The 23,739-nt window shown below is 41.7% G+C and overlaps 1 protein-coding gene across 1 annotated transcript; it reads left to right on the forward strand.

Annotated features, from left to right (window-relative positions):
* The first annotated feature begins 8,355 nt into the window (after nucleotides 1-8,355).
* On the forward strand, nucleotides 8,356-19,564 carry LOC125178172 (inverted formin-2-like). The gene is made up of 3 exons (XM_047881319.1): nucleotides 8,356-9,113; nucleotides 10,163-10,427; nucleotides 19,550-19,564. The coding sequence occupies exons 1-3, from the start codon at nucleotides 8,356-8,358 to the stop codon at nucleotides 19,562-19,564; spliced, it is 1,038 nt and encodes a 345-aa protein (XP_047737275.1).
* Nucleotides 19,565-23,739: the final 4,175 nt, after the last annotated feature.

Raw genomic sequence — 23,739 nt, forward strand, 5'->3', positions numbered from 1 at the left:
GCACTGCACAGCACTGCACAGCACTGCACAGCACTGCACAGCACTGCACAGCACTGCACAGCACTGCACAGCACTGCACAGCACTGCACAGCACGTTATAGCATTTAATGGAGCATATATCAGTAATCCTTCGTTATATGAGGATGTCTCATGGCCTTGACATACGATGAACGTGTCGTACCACACTACAGCTGTGCATTACCTTAGCTGGGCATCATTGCAACTGTGTTTTATTTAAGAGGTGCGGAATACAGCTGTGCATTGTTACAGCTGTGCATTGTTACAGCTGTGCATTGTAACTGCTGTGCATTATTACAGCTGTACATTATTACAGCTGTGCATTATTACAGCTGTGCATTGTAACTGCTGTGCATTATTACAGCTGTACATTATCATTGTAACTGCTGTGCATTATTACAGCTGTGCATTATTACAGCTGTGCATTATTACAGCTGTGAATTATTACAGCTCTGCATTGTAACGGCTGTGCATTATTACAGCTGTGCTTTGTTCCAGCTTCCTTTCGGCCCTGCGCGTACAATAACAAGCAGCTGCGCACGGCGATGCAGATGTAGACATGAAATTTCTCTGCGTCTTATATTCAAAATTTCTTAGGAGACCAGCAGCTACAAGCGATTGTTTGTCTGTCTGCAGCTGTATAGAGCTGCAGCAGGTCCTTGTGTGTCTGCAGCTGTATAGAGCTGCAGCAGGTCTTTGTTTGTCTGCAGCTGTATAGAGCTGCAGCAGGTCTTTGTGTGTCTGCAGCTGTATAGAGCTGCAGCAGGTCTTTGTGTGTCTGCAGCTGTATAGAGCTGCAGCAGGTCTTTGTGTGTCTGCAGCTGTATAGAGCTGCAGCAGGTCTTTGTGTGTCTGCAGCTGTATAGAGCTGCAGCAGGTCTTTGTGTGTCTGCAGCTGTATAGAGCTGCAGCAGGTCTTTGTGTGTCTGCAGCTGTATAGAGCTGCAGCAGGTCTTTGTGTGTCTGCAGCTGTATAGAGCTGCAGCAGGTCTTTGTGTGTCTGCAGCTGTATAGAGCTGCAGCAGGTCTTTGTGTGTCTGCAGCTGTATAGAGCTGCAGCAGGTCTTTGTGTGTCTGCAGCTGTATAGAGCTGCAGCAGGTCTTTGTGTGTCTGCAGCTGTATAGAGCTGCAGCAGGTCTTTGTGTGTCTGCAGCTGTATAGAGCTGCAGCAGGTCTTTGTGTGTCTGCAGCTGTATAGAGCTGCAGCAGGTCTTTGTGTGTCTGCAGCTGTATAGAGCTGCAGCAGGTCTTTGTGTGTCTGCAGCTGTATAGAGCTGCAGCAGGTCTTTGTGTGTCTGCAGCTGTATAGAGCTGCAGCAGGTCTTTGTGTGTCTGCAGCTGTATAGAGCTGCAGCAGGTCTTTGTGTGTCTGCAGCTGTATAGAGCTGCAGCAGGTCTTTGTGTGTCTGCAGCTGTATAGAGCTGCAGCAGGTCTTTGTGTGTCTGCAGCTGTATAGAGCTGCAGCAGGTCTTTGTGTGTCTGCAGCTGTACAGAGCTGCAGCAGGTCTTTGTGTGTCTGCAGCTGTATAGAGCTGCAGCAGGTCTTTGTGTGTCTGCAGCTGTATAGAGCTGCAGCAGGTCTTTGTGTGTCTGCAGCTGTATAGAGCTGCAGCAGGTCTTTGTGTGTCTGCAGCTGTATAGAGCTGCAGCAGGTCTTTGTGTGTCTGCAGCTGTATAGANGGGGGGTGGGGGTTGCAGGGGTCATCGGATTGTGTTGCTGGCTGAGACGCTCCCCCTATTGTTACCGCAGCTAACCCCCACCTCAACCCCCATCTCAACCCCCCTTAACCCCCCGCTGTGTGCGCAAAATGGCCGCCAAACAATGCCGGTTTAGCTCCCCTTCAACATGGCGTGTGAAGTGTGTGATGTGTGTTTTGTGTGTGGTGTATGTGGTGTGTGGTGTGTGATGTACACTGTGTGTGGTGTGTTATGTGTACGATTAATGGTGTGTGATGTGCACTGTGTGTTGTGTCTTATGTGTGTGGTGTGCACTGTATTTGATGTGTGATATGTGCTGTGTGGTGTGTGTGATATGTGCTGTGTGGTGTGTGTGGTGTGTGGCGTATAAAAAATCATTACGGCACGGACTCCTTCAATGAATCCTAAAGCAGCGGTAGGATCTATTGCTCCTGTACACTCAGAAAAAAGAATGTATCACGTCGTCCAAATATCGACACAATTTCTAAACGTAGCACTGAGCAAGGGGAATAGAATTAAATGATTTCTTATGACACGCAGGGTAAGGCTGATTATTTAATGAGGTACGTTTGCTTATGAAATAAGTACTTATATTATTAGTCTGCTTATATTGCAATTCACAAGGAATTTAGAAGCAAAAAAAAAAAAAACGCCAAGAAAATTCACCATATCGATATATTGAAAATTGGAGTCCAGCTCCATCATCAGTTCGACTAAACTAAAAATGAATAAAATCACTTTAAAAGTCAAAATTCAAAGACAGACATAAAACCTAAACAAACTGTTACAGCTGCTCTCTGCAACTGCGTTAAGCTGTTACAGCTGTTACAGCTGCTCTCTGCAACTGCGTTAAGCTGTTACAGCTGTTACAGCTGCCCGCCGTCGGCCGGCATGTCGTCTGTCAGCACAGCTGTCAGCGCAGCGTAATGGCGTCAGTCAGCGGACAGCAGTTAATAGCTGGCATCAGCAGCGCTGACTGACGCTAGACTTTGCTTAACCCCTTCAACCCTTTACGTCGTTTCATCTTTAACCCCTTACACCGCTCCCTCTTCAACCCCTTACATCGCTCCCTCTTCAACCCCTTACATCGCTCCCTCTTCAGCCCTTTACATCGAACCCCTAAACCCCTTAACCCCTTACATCGCTCCCTCTTCATCCCCTAAACCCTTTAACCCCTTACATCGCTCCACGATGGTATTAGCCGATGGTATTAGCCGATGGTATTAGCTGATAGTATTAGCCGATAGTATTAGCCGATAGTATTAGCCGATAGTATTAGCCGATAGTAGTAGGCGATAGTTAGCGAGTAATTTTCACTTAAAATATGGGAAAATATTGAATGAAAAATGGTACATTTTTTGTTTCTCACCATCAATTTTTTAAGTCTCAAAAAAGTAATCGCGGTGCATATAAGTTTGAAGATTTGCAAGTTTAAGTTCGAAGTTTAAATTAAATAGTAACCATGGGATAGACTTTCCATGGACATGCGAATATTCAAACTAAAAATAGCCTTAATTCTAATTATTCAGCAGCATTTAAGCCGCTCCTGACTTTATATAAAGTCACAATTGTCTTAAGTCAACAGATTTAAGCCTCTCCTGACTTTATATAAAGTAATTTATAATGCGTCGTGGCACAGCGTTCAGTATGCAAATATTGTATGTTGATTTTACCTGCGCCTGCTGACGTATTTACGGCTGCACCTGATACCACGTATACATCTGCTGCAGGTGTACTCCCACGCACCGCAGCTGCTGTACGGCTGTTACTGAGTGTCACATTTGATACAACAGCTGTGATACTGCAGCTGTTATACGGCTGTTACGGAGAGTCAGCATATACGCTGCTTCTACGCAGCTGTTATAGGGGGACGGCTGTTTTACAGCTGTTACGGAGGGCCGAGTGTTATACAGCTGTTTCGGAGGGCCGAGTGTTATACAGCTGTTCCGGAGGGCCGAGTGTTATACAGCTGTTCCGGAGGGCCGAGTGTTATACAGCTGTTACGGAGGGCCGAGGGGTATACAGCTGTTACGGAGGGCCGAGTGTTATACAGCTGTTCCGGAGGGCCGAGTGTTATACAGCTGTTACGGAGGGCCGAGGGGTATACAGCTGTTACGGAGGTCTGAGTGATATACAGCTGTTACGGAGGGCTGAGTGTTATACAGCTGTTACGGTGGGCCAAGTGTTATACAGCTGTTACGGAGGGCCGAGTGCTATACAGCTGTTACGGAGGGCCGAGTGTTATACAGCTGTTAATGGAGACGGGTAGTTTTGAAGCCGGAAAGTCGCAGCGGTTTTACAGCTGTCAGGAATTGGCTGTTTATGCTTCTATACCGTCATGGGTTTACCAGCTGTATACATTTTAATTCTCTTAAATATCATAACAGCTGCTGGTCGATTAGGTTGTTACAGCTGGATGCGTTGTATCTATTACAGCTGTTACAGCTGCTCTCTGCAACAGCGTTGATCTGTTACAGCTGTCACAGCTGCTTTCAGCAACAGCGTTAAGCTGTTACAGCTGCTACAGGTGCTCTCTGCAACTGCGTAAAGCTGTTACAGCTATTACAGCTGGTACAGCTGCTCTCTGTAACGTTAGGCTGTTACAGCTTCTCTCTGCAACAGCGTTAAGCTGTTACAGCTGTTATAGCTGCTCTCTGCAACAGCGTTAAGCTGTTACAGCTGCTACAGCTGGTCTCTGCAGCTGCGTTAAGCTGTTACAGCTGTTACAGCTGCTCTCTGCAACTGCGTTAAGCTGTTACAGCTGTTACAGCTGCTCTCTGCAACTGCGTTAAGCTGTTACAGCTGTTACAGCTGCCCGCCGTCGGCCGGCATGTCGTCTGTCAGCACAGCTGTCAGCGCAGCGTAATGGCGTCAGTCAGCGGACAGCAGTTAATAGCTGGCATCAGCAGCGCTGACTGACGCTAGACTTTGCTTAACCCCTTCAACCCTTTACGTCGTTTCATCTTTAACCCCTTACACCGCTCCCTCTTCAACCCCTTACATCGCTCCCTCTTCAACCCCTTACATCGCTCCCTCTTCAGCCCTTTACATCGAACCCCTAAACCCCTTAACCCCTTACATCGCTCCCTCTTCATCCCCTAAACCCTTTAACCCCTTACATCGCTCCCTCTTCAACCCCTTACATCGCTCCCTCTTCAGCCCTTTACATCGCTTCCTCTTCAACCCCTAAACCCCTTAACCCCTTACATCACTCCCTCTTCATCCCCTAAACCCTTTAACCCCTTACATCGCTCCTTCTTCAGTCCCTTACATCGCTCCCTCTTCAGCCCTTTACATCGCTTCCTCTTCAACCCCTAAACCCCTTAACCCCTTACATCGCTCCCTCTTCAGTCCCTTACATCGCTCCTTCTTCAAATTTTTTCCCATCGGCCTAGCCTAACATTTTACCCCCTCTTGCCAACAGCAGCGATATAAAAACAGCAGCAACAACAGCAGCATTAAAATAATTACATCCGCAACAGCGGATAAAATAACAGTAGCGATATAAACAAATTGAGAAGCGAATTATAGGCAGCAATAACATTAATATATAAACTAAAGAAAGTACCGTAAATAACATCGGCTCTAAAATCATCAATAAATACAGTAACTTAAACCGCTATAGAAAACAATAACAACCAGTACATCTGATGACAACAGCAGCAATTAAAACAGCTGCAACAACAACAACAGCTGTCAAGCTGGCTCTCTTTACGGCTGTAATGACATCTGTCAGCTACTCTGTCACGGCTGACAGGAAACTGACAGAGCGTGACTGTAGCAACTACTCTGCTCTGGCACACTCTGCTCTGGCGCACTCTGCTCTGGCACACTCTGCTCTGACACACTCTGCTCTGACACACTCTGCTCTGGCACACTCTGCTCTAGCACACTCTGCTCTGACACACTCTGCTCTGACACACTCAGCTCCGACACACTCAGCTCTGGCACACTCTGCTGTGGCATACTCTGCTCTGACACACTCTGCTGTGGCACACTCTGCTCTGACACACTCTGCTCTGGCACACTCTGCTCTGTACTGTCTATTGTGTTTGTTGTATATATACAGTGTACAGTATACACTGTACTGTGTACTCTGTGTGCTGTATAAATACAGTGTACAGTGTACATTGTACTGTGTGTGCTGTATAAATACAGTGTACAGTATACACTGTACTGTGTGTGCTGTATAAATACAGTGTACAGTATACACTGTACTGTGTATTGGGTGTCGCCCCCGGCAGGGGGGCGCAGGAGGGGTCCAAGAGTGGGGAGGGTGGGTGTAGGGGGGTAGGGAGAGGGGGTGGGGGCGTGACGTCATCTCCCTAATAATACAGCGATAAGCACGCAGCTGCTAGCCAGCGCTGCAAGCAGCTGCGGCAACACGCAGCTGCTTGCAGCTATACAACTCATATACGCTTCACTACACACCTTATTAACACTTAAGTAATGCTACTTAGTATCACTTCATTGAATACCAAGTTACTTATGAATACCAAGTTAAATATATAGATATATATTTATATTTATATTTCCTGCTATTAATAGACGTTAAGTATTAATAGATTGATATTTATTTATAGCGGTACTAGTATACGGTATTTTTCTATAGATATATGTTCATATGTATCATATAAGAGCATTAATAGACGATATTGTTCTATACTTAGATATTTATTTACACGATTATAAATAGATTTACCGATATACACATAAGTTTTCATATATTAAGAGAATCTATAGATGAATAGATAGCCCTTGTATAAATAGCTTTAGGATATAGATATGATCAATATATGCTCGTAAATATCGCTTCAGGTAATTATAGATATATACCGGTATATGTCATGCTAATTAATATAATAATATATTAACGCGCTTAATTATAGAACGCTTCCTTATTTAATACAGACAGATATTTATGTTAACCATGACTTTTTTTAAATTACTGATAGGCATAGAGATAAAAAATATCATTTTTATATGGATATTGGGTCATGGCTATAAATATATAGACGGAAGGCAGCCATTGTGGTCTTAGCCAACTTATCATGCACAAATTCATCATAATAATAATATAATATGATAATTTAATGATAATAATTCATAACAATAATACTGTATTAAAATATTATAGTAATTTTTCATAATAATGATCCACTAAAATCGAGTGGAAAGTACATTTTCACAATTTGATTTTATTACCCGTAGATTTGCCTAATCATAATTTATAATGTTTAATAACATTATATTACAAATTGAGAAAATGATTTATTTACAAATAGTTTATATTATATAACGCTATATCAACTACAAATATACCAATTTCGTATCCTTTCCTAACGTTCACTCTGGCTTCAAAGGAAAATATAAGATGATAATATTTTATCATAACAATACCAAATTATAAATATATAAGACTGTATATATAATATACTTATATCACCATATTATTATATTATTGCATCAAATATCATATAATATATTTTTATTATATTGTAATATGCCAAATTATAAATATAATATCATAATTGTAGCACTATTTTTATACTAAACATGACTTTTCTTGTAATATTTTCTGTAATATATTTTTCCTCATCAAATAAATATGTGCTGCCCCCCTCCTCCCCATCTAAGAATAATTGAACAATACTATGATTATTACCGTATAATTGATGTTCTATTTCAATGTAAAACTATTTTTTAAAGATATATTAATCAAATAAATATATACTGCCCACGTCTTAACCCCCTTGCCTCCCCCTTCCCCCCCCAGACGATGTGCGCGAAGAACAATAATTTGAACAATAATAGGATATTTAAAATATAATAGATGTTATATTTAATAATAGTCTTTCTAATTATATATTAATCAAATAAATATATGCTGTTCACGTCCTAACCCCTCCCCCCTGCCTACCCCCTCCCCCCAGACTATGTCCTCGAAGCGCAATAAAACAATATTATGTTATTTAACCTATAATAGACGTTATATCTCATTATAATCTATTTTTTGAACGATATATTAATCAAATAAATATATGGAGACCACATTCTAATTACCCCTACCTCCCTCTCCCCCCAGACTATGTCCTAGAAGCGCAATTGCAAATATTATGATATTTAACTTATAATAGATATTATATTTAATTATAGTCTCTTTTTAACTACATATTTATCAAGTAAATATATTATGATATATTAATATATCATAACCCTCCCTTTCCTCCCAGCCGATGTCCTCCAAAGCGCAATTGCAAAAATTATGATATTTAACTTATAATAGATGTTGTTTTTCATTAAAGTCTAAAGTCCTCCCTGCCTCCCCCTCTCCCCCAGACGATGATGTCCTCGGAAACAATTGAACAATATTATGATATTTAACATAAAATAGATATATATTTAACTATAGTCTATTTTTAACGATAAACCAATCAAATAAATATATACTGACCACATCCTAACCCCCCTTCCCCCTCTCCCCCAGCCGATGTCCCCGAAGCGCAATTGCAACTATTATGATATTTAACTTATAATAGACGTTGTATTTACTTATAGCCTTTTTTAAACTATACATTCATCAAGTAAATATATTATGATATATTAACATATCATAACCCTCCCTCCCCCCCAGCCGATGTCCTCTAAGCGCAAGTCCCTGCCGACGAAGGTGCTGGACGCGTCCGTCGGCTGGGACCCCGACGTGTCTGCCGACGTCCCGACCACGTCACCCGTCGAGTCCCACGCCCTCCTCGTCACACCCGCCGACTCCGACAACTCAGACGGCGGGTTCCCGTCACCCGTCAACTGGACAGACGCGGGGGAGTTGACGGGAAAAAATTTACCGGATGACGGGGGTGCGAATTTTAACGGAAATAACGGGACTTATAACGGGCCCATAGTCCCGTTACACCCGAATGGGTCCAGGAGACACCCAGAAGGTCCCCCAGCACATGTAATGGATCACCCATTACCCCCATTCGTGAACCCATTTTTCCAGCTACACGAAGCACGCTTGTTGCACGACCACATGCAACACCAACAACACATGCAACATCTGCAACACTACAACATTCCTCCCCCACACTTCTCCCCCATGGAGGGGGGAAGAGGAGCTCCTAACCCCATGGAGGGGGTCAGAGGGATGCCTCCTAGCCCCATGGAGGGGGTCAGAGGGATACCGCCTAACCCCATTGAGGGGGTCAGAGGGATAGCTCCTAACCCCATGGAGGGTGTCAGAGGGATACCGCCTAACCCCATGGAGGGGGTGAGGGGGATGCCTCCGGACGGGGGTTACATGGGGTGCCGGCGCTCCATGGATGAGGTGCTGAGGAGGCTCGTCTCCAAGATCTCCTGCAGCTCCTTGGAGGAGGGCGAGCGACTGGCGCCACACACGTGGGTTTTGTCCGAATATTTTTGAGTGTAAAAAATATAATTCTTCATGAGGAAAGACGTTAAGTAGACGTTGAAGTAGACGTTGAAGTAGACGTTAAAGTAGACGTTAAAGTAGACGTTAAAGTAGACGTTGAAGTCTACTCTAATGTTTGGTCTTGATTGAAAATATTCAAGAAATTACGGGCTGAATAAATAAGGGCTTTATTTCATGTGGAAGTTAACTTAAATATTCGGAGTGAAATCCGTGGATTTTTCTTGCGACCTTTAAGGTAATTTTTTTGGCACCTGCAGTTCAGAATCTCAATAATTATACAGATGTCCCTAGTTCCTCTAGTTCTAGACTGTAAAAAGTATTCCAGTTATCTAGTGATAAATGTACACATATTTCTGGGACGCATCCTATTTTTAGGACACATCCTATTTCTAGGACACATCCTATTTCTAGGACATATCCTATTTCTAGGACACATCCTATTTCTAGGACACATCCCATTTTTAGGATGCATCCTATTTCTAGGACATATCCTATTTCTAGGACGCATCCTATTTCTAGGACACATCCCATTTTAAGGATGCATCCTATTTCTAGGACACATCATATCACTGCCAATCAAATTCATTCGATAATTACAACCATCATAACACATAACATTTTTGAAACTTAGTACTGAAACTTTATTGTAAGTGATCAAGGGATTATTTAAATGATTTTAATATTGACCGGAATTACAACAATGATTAAATAACCATAATCAGTAACTAATAATTCAACTTAATATCTAATAACCTTTAAATATTTATTATCTATTATTTAATTTTTATAGATCGAGCGAATTTTACTTAATTTGCAAAACTAAATAAATAATAGAACTAAATAAATTAAATTAACGAATTACATTAATTGAATCAGTGAATGCATTGATTGAATAAACAAATTAAATTTATTGATTTAATGGATTGATTCCAATAATGGATTAAATCAATTAAATTCATGAAGTATTTTTATTTAATTAATGAATTAAAATCTATCTTCATATGGACTCCACCAGGAATGGCCAACTCCACCAGCAGCAGCCCATGGACCAGCCCTATGGAGCCCCCATGTTAAGGTGCCCCCCCAGCGGGGGTGGGGAATACAACCCCCCAGCCCCCCCAACCCCCGGGGTCGGCGACCCCCTCAACAATTTAACGCAACTCATCACCGCCGAGCCTGACGCGCTCAGGACGCAAGAGAAAAAAATATCAGCCATTATTGGCGAGCTCCAGAAGCTGCTGGACTCCATACGCCGGCCCAGCAGCGACCAGCTGGATCAGGTGAGTCTAAATTGGGACAATTATACCTGCTGGACTCCATACGCCGGCCCAGCAGCGACCAGCTGGACCAGGTGAGTTTCTTTATTTTAAATAATATATGTCATGACAGCTGGAAAATTTGGGTCTAATATAGGACAATTAGTTGGTGTAATTACACCAACTGGTGTAATTCAATAATTGCGTGGTAAAGAGCGAGCGCAGACTTGAGTGTTTTTCAAATTGTCTGTAAAATCGAGGTCTGAAGTAACAGTATATTTCCAGTGCATTGATCGAATACCGCAGATATATAATAATAGTCATAATAAACAAAAATATAATAATAATAATTATTATTAGAATTATAATAATAAAATAATTATTAATTAGAATTATAATAAAAATATTAATAATTATAATTTAAATATTAAAATGCATGAGCTATGCTGCAACGGTCCTCTAAAATGACTTTAAAACTTTAACGGGATGTGCATGCAACGTTACAACCTCCCATCCTCACAGCGCGATTGCCTTCCTCTCATCATCCTGCATGGGATTGATGAGATATTAATCTCTACAATCCCATCAATATAATCAAACCCAATCCCATCAATCCCCTCCTACCCACATCACCCAAAAATGATACAGCTTGCATTAGTTTGCAAGCTTTCACCATAATCCCTAATTCCTCATTCACCATCATCCCCTCCCAACTCATCCCTAAATAGGGATTGTTCTCTCTTCCCCAATCATTCCCCACTCGGAATTGCTTTCCCTCCTGCTCCGAAGGATTGCCCTCTCCCCTCATCCCACATCCGAAATTGTCCCCCCACCAATACAAGAGATTGTTTTCCCTTCACCCTCTGCAAGAGATTGCACCCTCCCCCCATTCCCAAAGGGGATTGCGCTCTCCCCCCCGTAAGGGATTGTCACCAAAAATCACTTCTTCAATCGGTGATTGGCTTTGATGCCGTCGGCAATCTTTTATTTCGAGGAGAACGGCGGCCTGATCTGTAGCCCTTGGGATCTGTTGAGAGGATCTGTTGAATCTAAGCTGTTCAGTGGCGGCTGTTGAACGTAAGATGTTGAATGTAAGATGTTGAAAGTAAGATGTTTAACGTAAGATGTTGAATGTAAGATGTTGAAAGTAAGCTGTTGAATGTAAGATGTTGAATGTAAGATGTCGAACGTAAGATGTTGAATGTAAGATGTTGAACGTAAGATGTTGAATGTAAGATGTTGAACGTAAGATGTTGAAAGTAAGATGTTGAATCTAAGCTGTTCAGTGGCGGCTGTTGATCGTAAGATGTTGAACGTAATATGTTGAAAGTAAGATGTTGAAAGTAAGATGTTGAACGTAAGCTGTTGAACGTAAGCTGTTGAGAGTAAGATGTTCAAAGTAAGATGTTGAACGCAAGCTGTTGAAAGTAAGCTGTTGAACGCAAACTGTTGAACGCAAGCTGTTGAAAGTAAGCTATTCAGTGACGACTGATGACAAAAAAAAGAACACGAAAAATAAACAAGTTTTCAAGTTCAATGGATTTCAAGTCCTAAATCCATCTCCTCCAACTCCATTATAGTAAGCAAAAAAAGATTTAAAACTAACATTCATCAGATCCTCGTTTAAAAATCAACATAAAATAAATAAATATGTATAATTTTTTAACATTTCTAAAAGAGACACACCTGCGCTAAGAACTAGTTAACATTAATGAGCTGAACTGTAATTTTCATATACAAGTTACGTTGATGTCTTCACGTATTAATAACGAGCATTCAACATTTTTTATGGTGCATAGAGAGATTTTATCTACCAAAAATAGCTTTATTTTTATGTTGTCTGATACTTAATCAGAAAACAAAGAATCAAATTTTCGAACCGAAGAATAAGAAGGAAATAAATACAGAATTTTTACTAAGGAAACATAATCAGTTGTGAAGACCGTTGTTTACATTTTTCCTCAGTGTTCGGAAAAATTTTAAAAAGTTTTCATAGATATTTTGAATCCATCATGGGAATTTACTCTTGTACACTCAAATGAGAAACGTATAAATGAATTCGAATTTACTTTTTATCTATATACAAATTTCCTATGTTCGCGTCCTGGGCCGCGCTGATGCACAAGAAAAAATCATTGATCAGAAATACAAGCATTGATTGTGAACTTTATCAGGGAGAGTGAAGGGTAAAGGAAGGGTGAAGGAAGGGAGAGGGAAGGGTGAGGGAAGGGAGAGTGAAGGGAGAGTGAAAGGTAAAGGAAGGTTGAAGGAAGGAAGAGGGAAGGGTGAGGGAAGGGTAAAGGAAGGAAGAGTGAAGAGAGAGTGAAAGGGAAAGGAAGGTTGAAGGAAGGGAGAGGGAAGGGTGAGGGGTAGCCTTTCATTGACCCTCGCCGGTTACTTGAAGGACCAATTGAAGTTTTATAAGCATCTGCAAATCAGCAATCTACCAGCAATCCATCGGCCATGTGTAAATAAACTTTGAACGCACACAAAGAGGGAATAATTGATGTGCGTCCAGTTGTGCTGAGGGCAGTTGAGGGCAGCCGGATCAATTTCCCCTCGGGCCGACGACTTCATTTGGACTGCGAACCCTGCAGCATACAGCTTTGATGTTCTGTGTTGTGTGCTGTGTGCCGTGTTGTGCGTTGCGTATTGTGTGCAGTGTGTTGTGTGCCGTGTTGTGCGTTGTGTGTTGTGTGCTGTGCGTTGTAAGCTGTGTGCTTCGTGTTGTGTGTTGTGCGTTGTATGTTGTGTGCTGTGTGTTGTGTGTTAGCTGTTGTGTGCTGTGTGTTGTAAGCTGTGTGCTTCGTGTTGTGTGTTGTGCGTTGTATGTTGTGTGCTGTGTGTTGTGTGTTAGCTGTTGTGTGCTGTGTGTTGTGTGTTGTGCGCTGTATGTTGTGTGTTGTGTGCTGTGTGTTAGCTGTTGTGTGCTGTGTGTTGTAAGCTGTGTGCTGTGTGCCGTATAATGTGCACTGTGTACTGTGAGCTGTGTGTTGTGTGTTAGCTGTTGTGTGCTGTGTGCTGTGGTTTTATATCTAATATAATTTAAGAATCCCAATCTATACATAACAGCGAACCCGATATCTTTTAACATCAACGTTTCCCAACGGTCGTTTGAAGCCCTGTGTATTCGCATGTATTTTTTGTGTGTTCTAAACACGGAGCGCCTGTATTGTGTAGCGTGTGTTTATTTACACGCTAGTTGCTCATGCTAAACACGCTAGGCTTGCTCAGGTCGTGTCTTGTGAGTGTAGGGTTACATGCTCGGCAGAGACGCGTGCTTACGTATGCTAATGAAGTGCTGCTGCTGCTGCTGGTGCTGGTGCTGCTGCTGCTGCTGCTGCTGCTGCTGCTGCTGCTGCTGCTGGTGCCTGTCTCTTATACACATCTAGATGTGTATAAGAGACAGGTGCTGACTTGTGGCGCTGAAATTGTGGTGCTGGCATTGTGGTGCTGACATTGTGGCGCTGACATTGTGGTGCTGACATTGTGGTGCTGACATTGTGGTGCTGGCATTGTGGTGCTGGCATTGTGGTGCTGACATTGTGGTGCTGGCATTGTGGTGCTGACATTGTGGTGCTGACATTGTGGTGCTGACATTGAGGTGCTGACATTGTGGTGCTGAAACTGTGGTGCTGACATTGTGGCGCTGAAATTGTGGTGCTGGCATTGTGGTGCTGACATTGTGGCGCTGACATTGTGGTGCTGACATTGAGGTGCTGACATTGAGGTGCTGACACTGTGGCGCTGAAATTGTGGTGCTGACATTGTGGCGCTGGCATTGTGGTGCTGACATTGTGGTGCTGACATTGTGGTGCTGACATTGTGGTGCTGACATTGTGGTGCTGACATTGTGGTGCTGACATTGTGGTGCTGACATTTTGTGGCTGAGAAAATTATGAGGAAGGATATTTTAGGTTTAAAATTGCGAGGGCGAATATTTCTGTTGATATTTGGCAAATGGTGATTATCATTACTAATATTTTTTAAATACATTATTGTCGAACTTCATTTTTTATTAATATTCCTTAATTAGAGCGAGAAATCCGACAAATTTATTGCAATTTATGTTAATCCCAGCGAAAAAATGATTACCTGATAAATAAAATTGAAAAGCATTAAGCTGAAAGGATATTCCCTAATCCGGTGACAGTAGCAAATTGATTTTGATCACGAACACGTTAACAGTAAAGGGTTATCCCTCATTCAAAGTTAACCCTCATCCGAGGGTATACATATTCAGGAGAAGGTTTAGATGCCCCAAAACGGCTGCTTGAGAAACAAGCTTCCCTCTAATCCCCTCGGGACCCAAAACGATATTTTGAAAAAAGCAACGTTTTGCCACACAACTCGCTTCCTGTAAACTGCGAGCCTCGTAATCCTTGTACCCTCTCTTACCCTCGCTTACCCTCACAACGAGACTCGGTGACACACAGTCGGTACCTCATAAGTACCCTCTTGGGACACAGTGACACTTTTTTAAGCACTTGCCTTATTCTTAATACAAATTCCTAAGCAGTTCCCTATACAAATTCCTAAGTATGTTCTCACGCATGCGAGTAGGAGGCTCGTCATCTTTAGCAAGCAAAATAGACAGCGCTCTGAGGGAGCTTAAGAGGGAACTTACTCATGATTTACCCTCACATTTGCCCTCACATTGCCTGTGGCTTTCCGGTGGGTATTTTTAAGAACAGGATAATGAGTTATGTAAACAATCGCTGCTAAGTTTAAAAATATATTTTTACCCTAAAATGAAAGTATACATGTTAGTCTCATTCAATCTTTATTCTTTTATTCTTAAGCAAAGGAACTAAACTTGAATTTGTTTAATCAAGTAGAATCTTAACTGTATTTAAAGTTAATACTTATTTGTTCTGCATTAACACTCACTTCCGCTTCCGGTAAGCTTTCGTAAAGTGAGTTTCAACAAAAAGTTAGTTTAAGTTTGGCGTTTCGTGCAGTAAGTTTGAAGATGTAAGCTTTCAAAGTGAGTTATTAGAGCGATATCAATTGAGTGATAAGTAGAGTGATGAGTTTTATAAATGAAAATGCACCTGTCACGTATATTCGTCAAAAAGTATTTTGAATACACGAAGTTCACTTATACATTTTCTTACCATTGGAATAGATATGCACGAGATAGCGTATTGCTAATTGATATAGATGAGCATTCATGCATCAACATGAGCAGTCTGTTATCAGCACCGTTTTCATGAAAGGCCATGATTTTCTAGCCGCCGATAAACCGGCCACGTTTCTTTAGCAGCCGATATACCAACCGCGATTTTTAGCCGCCGCTAAACCGCGATTTTCCAGCCGCCGATACACCAACCGTGATTTTTTAGCCGCAGATAAACCGGCTACTATTTTTTTAGTCGGCCGTGGTTTTCAGAATGAATATATAAGCCCTTGTCGTAGCTCGCGTCGACAGCCTGACTTACGACATAGACCGACTTACGGCGTCGGCTTACGACATCGGCTTACGATCTCTGGCACTTTACGCTAAGCTTGGCGTCTTTCTTGTGTCATTTTATTTATTGTTTTTTTTTTATTTCTCGTCGGTTATCATAATCGCGACACGAGCGCGACAGGCGCAGGCGCTTCATTGTGGCACAAACGCTAAGGTTGTGTCTAGGCACAAAATGGAGGTATGACACAACACAAACGCTTATGTTGTGTCTAGGCACAAAACAGAGGTATGACACAACACAAACGCTTATGTTGTGTCTAGGCACAAAGCGGAGTTGTGACACAACACAAACGCTTATGTTGTGTCGAGACACAAAACGGAGTTATGGCACAGCACAAACGCTAAGATTGTGTCTAGGCACAAAACGGAGTTATGACACAACACAAGCGCTTATGTTTTGTCGAGGCACAAAATGGAGTAGTGGCACAAAATCATTCAATTTTAGCTGAGACAAAAAAAAATAAATTGCCTTAAAATTTTATGCATAAAACGTGCCACAGAATTGGGCTGTGCCAAAAAATGGAAATTTTTTAAATACGAACTAATTTTGTATTACAGAATTGAGTTGTGTCAAAGTAATGAGTTAATACCAAAATTGTGTTGTGTCGCAAAATTGGCTTGTGTTACAGCATAAAATAGTTAAAATAACTATGCTGGGCCACAAAAATGCATATATAGTGTATATAGGATATATAAATCAATTATTCATGCTAAAAAATTGAGTAGAATCCTACTACACAGATTGTCTCTTGACACACATTATCTCCCGACACTTATTGCGTCTGGACACACAAATATACACATATTTGTGTGACATATAGCGCCTGAAAGCTATTGAGTCTCGGTACACGTATTTTTGGCCTGTGTCTTGACACATGCAGAGTTGTGACACAACTGAACTTAGTCTCTGTGTGTTTTTACACTCAAACAAAGTTTGTGTTGACACCACGAGACGCCGCGTGAAGAGTGTGCCGCCGTCGCGTGTAAACTCAAGCTGCGGTAAAAGCCACGAGATTGTATCTAATCTACGACGGGGGGCAGGGGGGGCTATGCCCCCTAAGAGAGTGCTGCCCCCCATGCCCCTAAACGCGCGCCCCATGACCCATAAAGGGGACTCCATGACCATAAACGGGGGCCTCTTGCCCCCAAACGGGGACCCCATGACCATAATAGGGAGTCACCCAAGGCCCCCCAAACGGGGACCCCTTGGCCATAAACAGGGACCCCATGATCATAAAAGGGGACCCAATGACCATAAATGGGGACCCCATGCCCCCAAATTGGGGACCCCATGACCATAACCGGGGACCGCATGGCCATAATCGGGGACTCCATGACCATAAACGGGGACCCCATGACCATAAAAGGGATCCCAGGCCCCCAAACGGGGACCTCATGACCTTAAACGGGAACCCCATGACCATAAAAGGGGATCCCATGACCATAAAAGGGGATCCCAGGCCCCCAAATCGGGAATCCCATACCCCCCAAACGGGGACCCAATGCCCCCAAACGGAAACCCCATTGCCATAAACGGGGGAACCCGAGACCCCCAAACTGGGGTACGCATCATACCATGGGAACGCTTGATATAAAATTTGTATGAGTCGTTCGAAAGTAACACTGTTAATATACCAGCTGTATAATATTTACATGGCCCCATTGGAATACCAGGTGTGGTATTATGACATCATATATAACATCATGTATATCAGGTATTATAACATCAAACCAGGTATAATGCTTGATACTTGCAGCACTGATGACACTTGCAGCACTGATGACACTTGCAGCACTGATGACACTTGCAGCACTGATGACACTTGCAGCACTGATGACACTTGCAGCACACTGCTGCTCTTAATGAGTTGATGCTGCTGCTGCTCTTAATGAGTTGATGCTGCTGCTGCTGCTGTTTTTAAGATGTTACTGCTGCCCTTAGGGTGTTACTGCTGCTGCTCTTACTGGGATGCTGCCATTGATTTAACTGCTCTTAATGAGTTTCTGCCACATTTACTGCTCGTAATGAGTTTTACAGCCCACCGCTGCTATTAATTTACCTGTTGATGAGCTGACTGCTGTTGTTCTGATTATTGATGCTCTGCCTGCTGCCGTTATTGCTTATGCTGTTGTTGATCATTTTTTTAGAGTTGAAATAATTAAATATCAGGCAGGACTGTTTTTTTTATTTCCCTGCCTCACAATTTGTAAAAATTATGCCTTATTTTCACCTAACATTATGGATATTTCTCAAGGATTGTGTGTTAGAAACATGAGTTTTATTATTATGAATGAGGAATAGTGGCATTTTTAAAAGATAGTTTTTAATATAGGCAGAACTATTTGCATTTTTTCATTCAATATATGAAACACATTACCTTTTACCCATCGATCGTTTCCCATTAGGTATAAATTTTTATTCCCAGAACATCCAATTAAAAGTCTTGTCTATTTCACTGCGTTTAAATGGCAGAGCTTAAACCAACTGTAATAAAAAAATTCTGCTCGCTTTCCTTGATAATTTTGATAAACCAGCACAGCGGCTCTTGTCGGCTCTAATGTCGGGGATTATGTCGGTTAACGTGGGGTATTATGTCGGGTATAATGTCGGGTATTATGTCGGGTAGTGTGAGGTCTTATCAGCTCTAATTGTCTTTATGAGAGTCTGCTTGGTGTGGTCTTCATAAATTTAATTTATGACAGGCTAACCGACGCTTGTTCTTACGTCGGCGGCGGCTGTCGGGGCGTTTTGTCTTGCCCGACAGCGCAGCGCAAACGCCGAGTAAAAACACGTCGGCAGCGGCGGCTCAATCACGTGTCGTGTGTCGTCTTATGTCGTAATATCTACGATGTTTTATGTCGTATGATGTCGTATGTCGTATGATGTTTTATGTCGTATGATGTTTTATGCCGTGTGTTGTTTTATGTCGTATGATTTTTATATCTACGATGTTTTATGTCGCATGATTTTTTATATCTACGATGTTTTATGTCGTATGATGTTTTATATCTACGATGTTTTATGTCGTATGATGTTTTATATCTACGATGTTTTATGTAGCATACGTGCGATGATGTATAAGTGATGACGTCGTAAGTGAACTGATGTCGTAAATGTGATGTCGTATGTACAAGTTCCCGCAGCACACGCTGCTGTTTATACCCAAAAGTTGGGGAGGCCGGCAAGCCCCACGTGTCGGGGTTGAGATAACCCCCGCGATGGATGGTGGGGTTATCCATCATTGGGGACATCAACAACGTGTCATCCCCAACCCTAATCCCCAACCCCCTTCCCCTCAACCTGAGGGTTGAAACGTAAATTCTTTACGCTACCGTCACGCGCTACCATGCATCCGTCCGATGATTGTTGCTGCTAATGATTGATCATTGGACACTCGGTAATGATGGTAACATTCTTCACTTTTTAATAAGTGAAGCAGTTTAATAAGCCTACATGAGAATAATAAGAAGTTTAATAAGCCTACATAAGAATAATAAGATGTTTAATAAGCCTACATGAGAATAATAAAAAGTTTAATAAGCCTACATGAGAATAATAAGATGTTTAATAAGCCTTCAATTTTCAATATTTTTACTCAATACTTGAGTCACAGGTACACTTAGGAAAGCGAATGGGTCACATTGTCCACATATAGTGATACCTTTTTATCCACAGCTCGAGCAGGAATAAGCGGACATAACACTGTCTTTCTGCGGGCCTAACTGAGTCAGGTTGACCCATACAAGAGCGCAAATGTGCATCGCTATATGGACAAAGTGTTACGCATTTATTTGAGTTTCTCATAGAAATGCACTTATCGTAAATATATTTCATAACCTGCATCTATTCATGAGTGTATAAACTTCGGATATTGATAACTATCTAATGTGAGGAAAACTATGAACTTGAAATAGAATAATAAGTATTTATTAATATGATAATTAACGATTAATAGGATAATTATTAACATTGTGTTTCCAAGACTTCGATCATTACACTCGCTGCACTTTCACACTCTCACCTCATTTCCTTCCTACCCTTTCATTTCATTTTTCTTCAAACATCACAGTTTTTAAGCTAGAAGTTTTCATATTTTCTTACAACAGCATAGACACAGGAAACATGTTACTGCTTATTGACGAAAAGATGAAATGATGGAATGACGGTGTGATGAAATGAAATGATAGAAAAAGGAAACAAATCAATGAAAAAAGAATGTGACAAAAAAAAATTGAAACAAATGAAAAATTGCAATAAGCGAAGACAAAATTGATATGAACTAAGAAAAAAATTAAAGAAATGAAGAAAAAGTAGAAATAAAGGGGGAAAGATAATAATTTGTAAATACGGGGTGAAAGGTTCATTATTCAACCTCAATTACGATGTTTTTCGCTTTTATTTGAGATAATATGTAGACCTGAAGAACAAAATTCATAGAAAATTCCTTTGCTCTGTATATATTATAAGCAAAAACGTTACAGTAATAATTTTATGTCCATTACGTACAGAAAAAAATTTGAAACTTAAAATTGAGTCGCTTTATTTATTGAGATACACAAAATTAACATATCTTTGGGGTAAAAAGGCTTCATCGGACTCCATAAATAAATTTTCCGAAATACCCATTTGTAACTTCCGGGTTAGAAGGCGATGATGTCGTCAGCGTTAACAACCCAATTAAAGGCTCTAAACGGTCTTCCTATATCCTGCGCTAACGACCACCTAAACTCAGATCTACAGCCCTATTTATTATCTCTAAAATACCTTTTAAATGTTTGTTTTGGAGACAAACTAGCGTTTCCTCGGAAATTTCGATGAGCTTTATTAGATTGCAGCAATAACCGGGTCTAGCTCTTGTAGAAAGAGGGGTCTAAATTTTTAGATAAGTCATAGCTCTTATAAAAATATGGTCTAAATACTAGGGTAGATCGCAAATTTCATAGAAGGAGAGGTCTATATATGAAGGCAAGGTAGGAATCTTATAGAAAGAAGGGTATTAACGTGAGAGTAAGTCATAACTCTTATAAAAAGAGGGGTAGATATATGCGATTAAATTGTCTCCTGCATTTTAGTTGCCCCCCATGTATTTGAGTCACCTTACACATTTAAATCACCTCTTACATTTAAGTCTCCTTCTGCATTTAAGCCGCCACCGGCATTCAAGTCACCTCCTGCAAATAAGTCGCCTCTTACATTTAAGTCTCTTTCTGCATTCAAGTCACCTCTTATATTTAATTCATATCCTGCATTTAAGTCGTCACTTGCATTTAAGTAGCCTCCTACATTTAATTCACCTGCTGCATTTAAGTCGCATTAAAACCGCTCCCATAAAACCGCAATTCCGATACTTAGTCGGAAATACGAGCGTTTCTGCGGTCCAGAATTTCTTAAGGTGGACGCCGTGTAATTCAGAGGCGCCGTTCCGCCTCTTAAATGATCCCGCGGCCGTATTAGTTCTGAATTTGGGGTCCCTTGGGGCGACTTGGGCCCCGGGACATGTCCACTATTTCAGAGTTTCGGACGAGACATCCGTCCCCGAGGGGAACCCACAGATCTGGGGGTAAGGGGAAGGGCAGGGTGGAATCCTCAAAATATCTGAGGGGAAAATAGTTAGAGGAAGGGTGGGCGGGTAGAACCTGAAAATATTTGTAGGAAAATAGTGAGAGGAAGGGAGGGTGGGTAGAATCCTCAAGATACATGAGGGGAAAAATCAAGGGAAGAGCAATGGGAGGGTGAATCACCATCATATCCAATGGAGAACCTTAAAATCTCAAAGAGGGAAAATGTGAGGGTAAGGGATGGTGGGTGAGGGAAAACCCTTGGATTCGTGACCACCACGATCGTCCTCCGCTGGCGGTGTAATTCCCTCATCAGTATGCGGACGGCATGGCCGCCTGACCATCTCTGACCATCACCGCTTCAAGAAAGTCATAAAAATTTACTCGCAGCGGCCATTTATTAAACTTATAGCTTATATATAAACTTTTATTAAACTTATAGCTTGTTCTCACGGCCCCCAATCGCTTTACGAGCCTGCAGTGACCATTGAGGGAGGCTCGCAACCGCCCAACTTTTGGTGTAAAATAAAACTGCTATTTTAACGGGACTCAATTCTATTTGGGATCCCGAAGGAGGTTAGGATCCCGGAGGATATTAGGGTCCATGAGAATGTTAGGATTCCGAAGGACCTAAGGATCATGGAGGATGTTCCGATCCCGTAGAATACCTGAGTGTACTTGGACACGGGTATAGTACTTGCGGCTAGTAGATCAGAAAATTGCCACATGTCTGCCGCTTGGTGTCTAAGCTTCCTTCCGGAATAGGCACCAAGCGGCAGACATTTGGCAATTTTCTGATCTACTAGCCGCAAGTACTATCCCCGTGTACAAGCACCTCATGGGGTTCGGGAGGATATTAATATCCCGGATGATATTAGGATAACAGAGGATGTCAGTAAATCGGAAGATAGCAGTCCTATAGGACATTAGAATCCCAAATAATATTAGGATCCCGGAAGATGTTAGGTAACGAAGGATATTATGAAAAAGGAATCCTTATCATCTCATAATCTCATTATATCCTGCGCTCCTTCACACCTGCTCTGTAGGTAACATAATTGAGGAAATTGTAAGAAAAAAATTTTTGTAAAGAAATACGTTTTTTTTAATTTTATTTGTTTTAAATTAAAAAAAACAGTCTTACTGACGAGCAATTTGAGCAGTAAAACAGTAGAAGGAATGGAAGGGGAATATTGGCGGAAGGTTAAACAAAGTCCGGAAGCTGATGAAAAAAAAAACAGCAAAACGGAGGCGAAAAAAATGCGCGTGCTTGTGGTCTAGCGGGTGAGGGATGATGGGTGAGGGATGATGGGTGAGGGATGATGGGTGAGGGATGATGGGTGAGGGATGATGGGTGAGGGATGATGGGTGAGGGATGATGGGTTGAGGGATGATGGGTTGAGGGATGATGGGTGAGGGATGATGGGTGAGGGATGATGGGTGAGGGATGATGGGTGAGGGATGATGGGTGAGGGGTGATGGGTGAGGGATGATGGGTTGAGGGATGATGGGTGAGGAGTCCACCTTTGAAAATAAGCAATATTACCTTGTACATGAATCCCGATTTGAAAAATTCACTTGAAGCAAACCACGCTTCAAATGAAGCCGTAGCTCCCCAGTAATGAGGTGCATGTTTCGCTTCACGTATCAAAAATCCGACCTGTGAAGTCCCCCACGAATTAAACCAAAAAATCCACCGAAAATATATGCCTAATAACATAACCTAGGCCTAATGCAGTTGCTAATATTTGCTGGATGATTCGGTGCCATCAAAGACTCTTCAGGACTTTGCTTTCAATTACAAGAGGGTAATGAGCAGCGCCGGTGAATGCACTGAGACCCTCTAATGGCACACGCAAGATACCCTCGATCTTTGCGCCTCAAAGCTCCCCTCGAATTTTGGGGCTGATTTTCTACACCCCATTTGTAAATCGGGGGAAGGGGGTGGACAGAGTCGAGGGTGGACTGAGGGTTAGGGGGACGTTATATAATTCTTTACGTTATAGTTATTTTTTTCAAGTCAGCTCTGACCAGTAGAGCTTGGTAGAGTATCTATAGGTTACTAATTAGAAAATAGTTGAGATCATTTAAACCTAAACTTATGTTCTAATTAGATCATTGATAATTAGCTTAACATTAGCTGGTATCATGTCCAAATGGTGATAACTAATTAATAATTGCTGTACGCAATTCATTATGTAATCAATTCATTCGAATAAAATTTTCGAAAAAACATCCAGAATTTCCAATGGTCGATGAAATTGACTAAGGGAATAAGAATTAAATATTTTGTGTATAATTTGAATT

Source organism: Hyalella azteca, unplaced genomic scaffold (assembly GCF_000764305.2).
Source record: "Hyalella azteca isolate HAZT.00-mixed unplaced genomic scaffold, Hazt_2.0.2 contig7624, whole genome shotgun sequence".
In the NCBI taxonomy this organism is placed as follows: Eukaryota; Metazoa; Arthropoda; class Malacostraca; order Amphipoda; family Hyalellidae; genus Hyalella; species Hyalella azteca.

Coding starts and splice junctions, on each gene's coding strand:
- LOC125178172 (XM_047881319.1), top strand. CDS start 8,356: ATGTCCTCTAAGCGCAAGTCCCTGCCGACGAAGGTGCTGGACGCGTCC. Junction 9,114..10,162: donor GAGCGACTGGCGCCACACAC/GTGGGTTTTGTC, acceptor GGACTCCACCAG/GAATGGCCAACTCCACCAGC.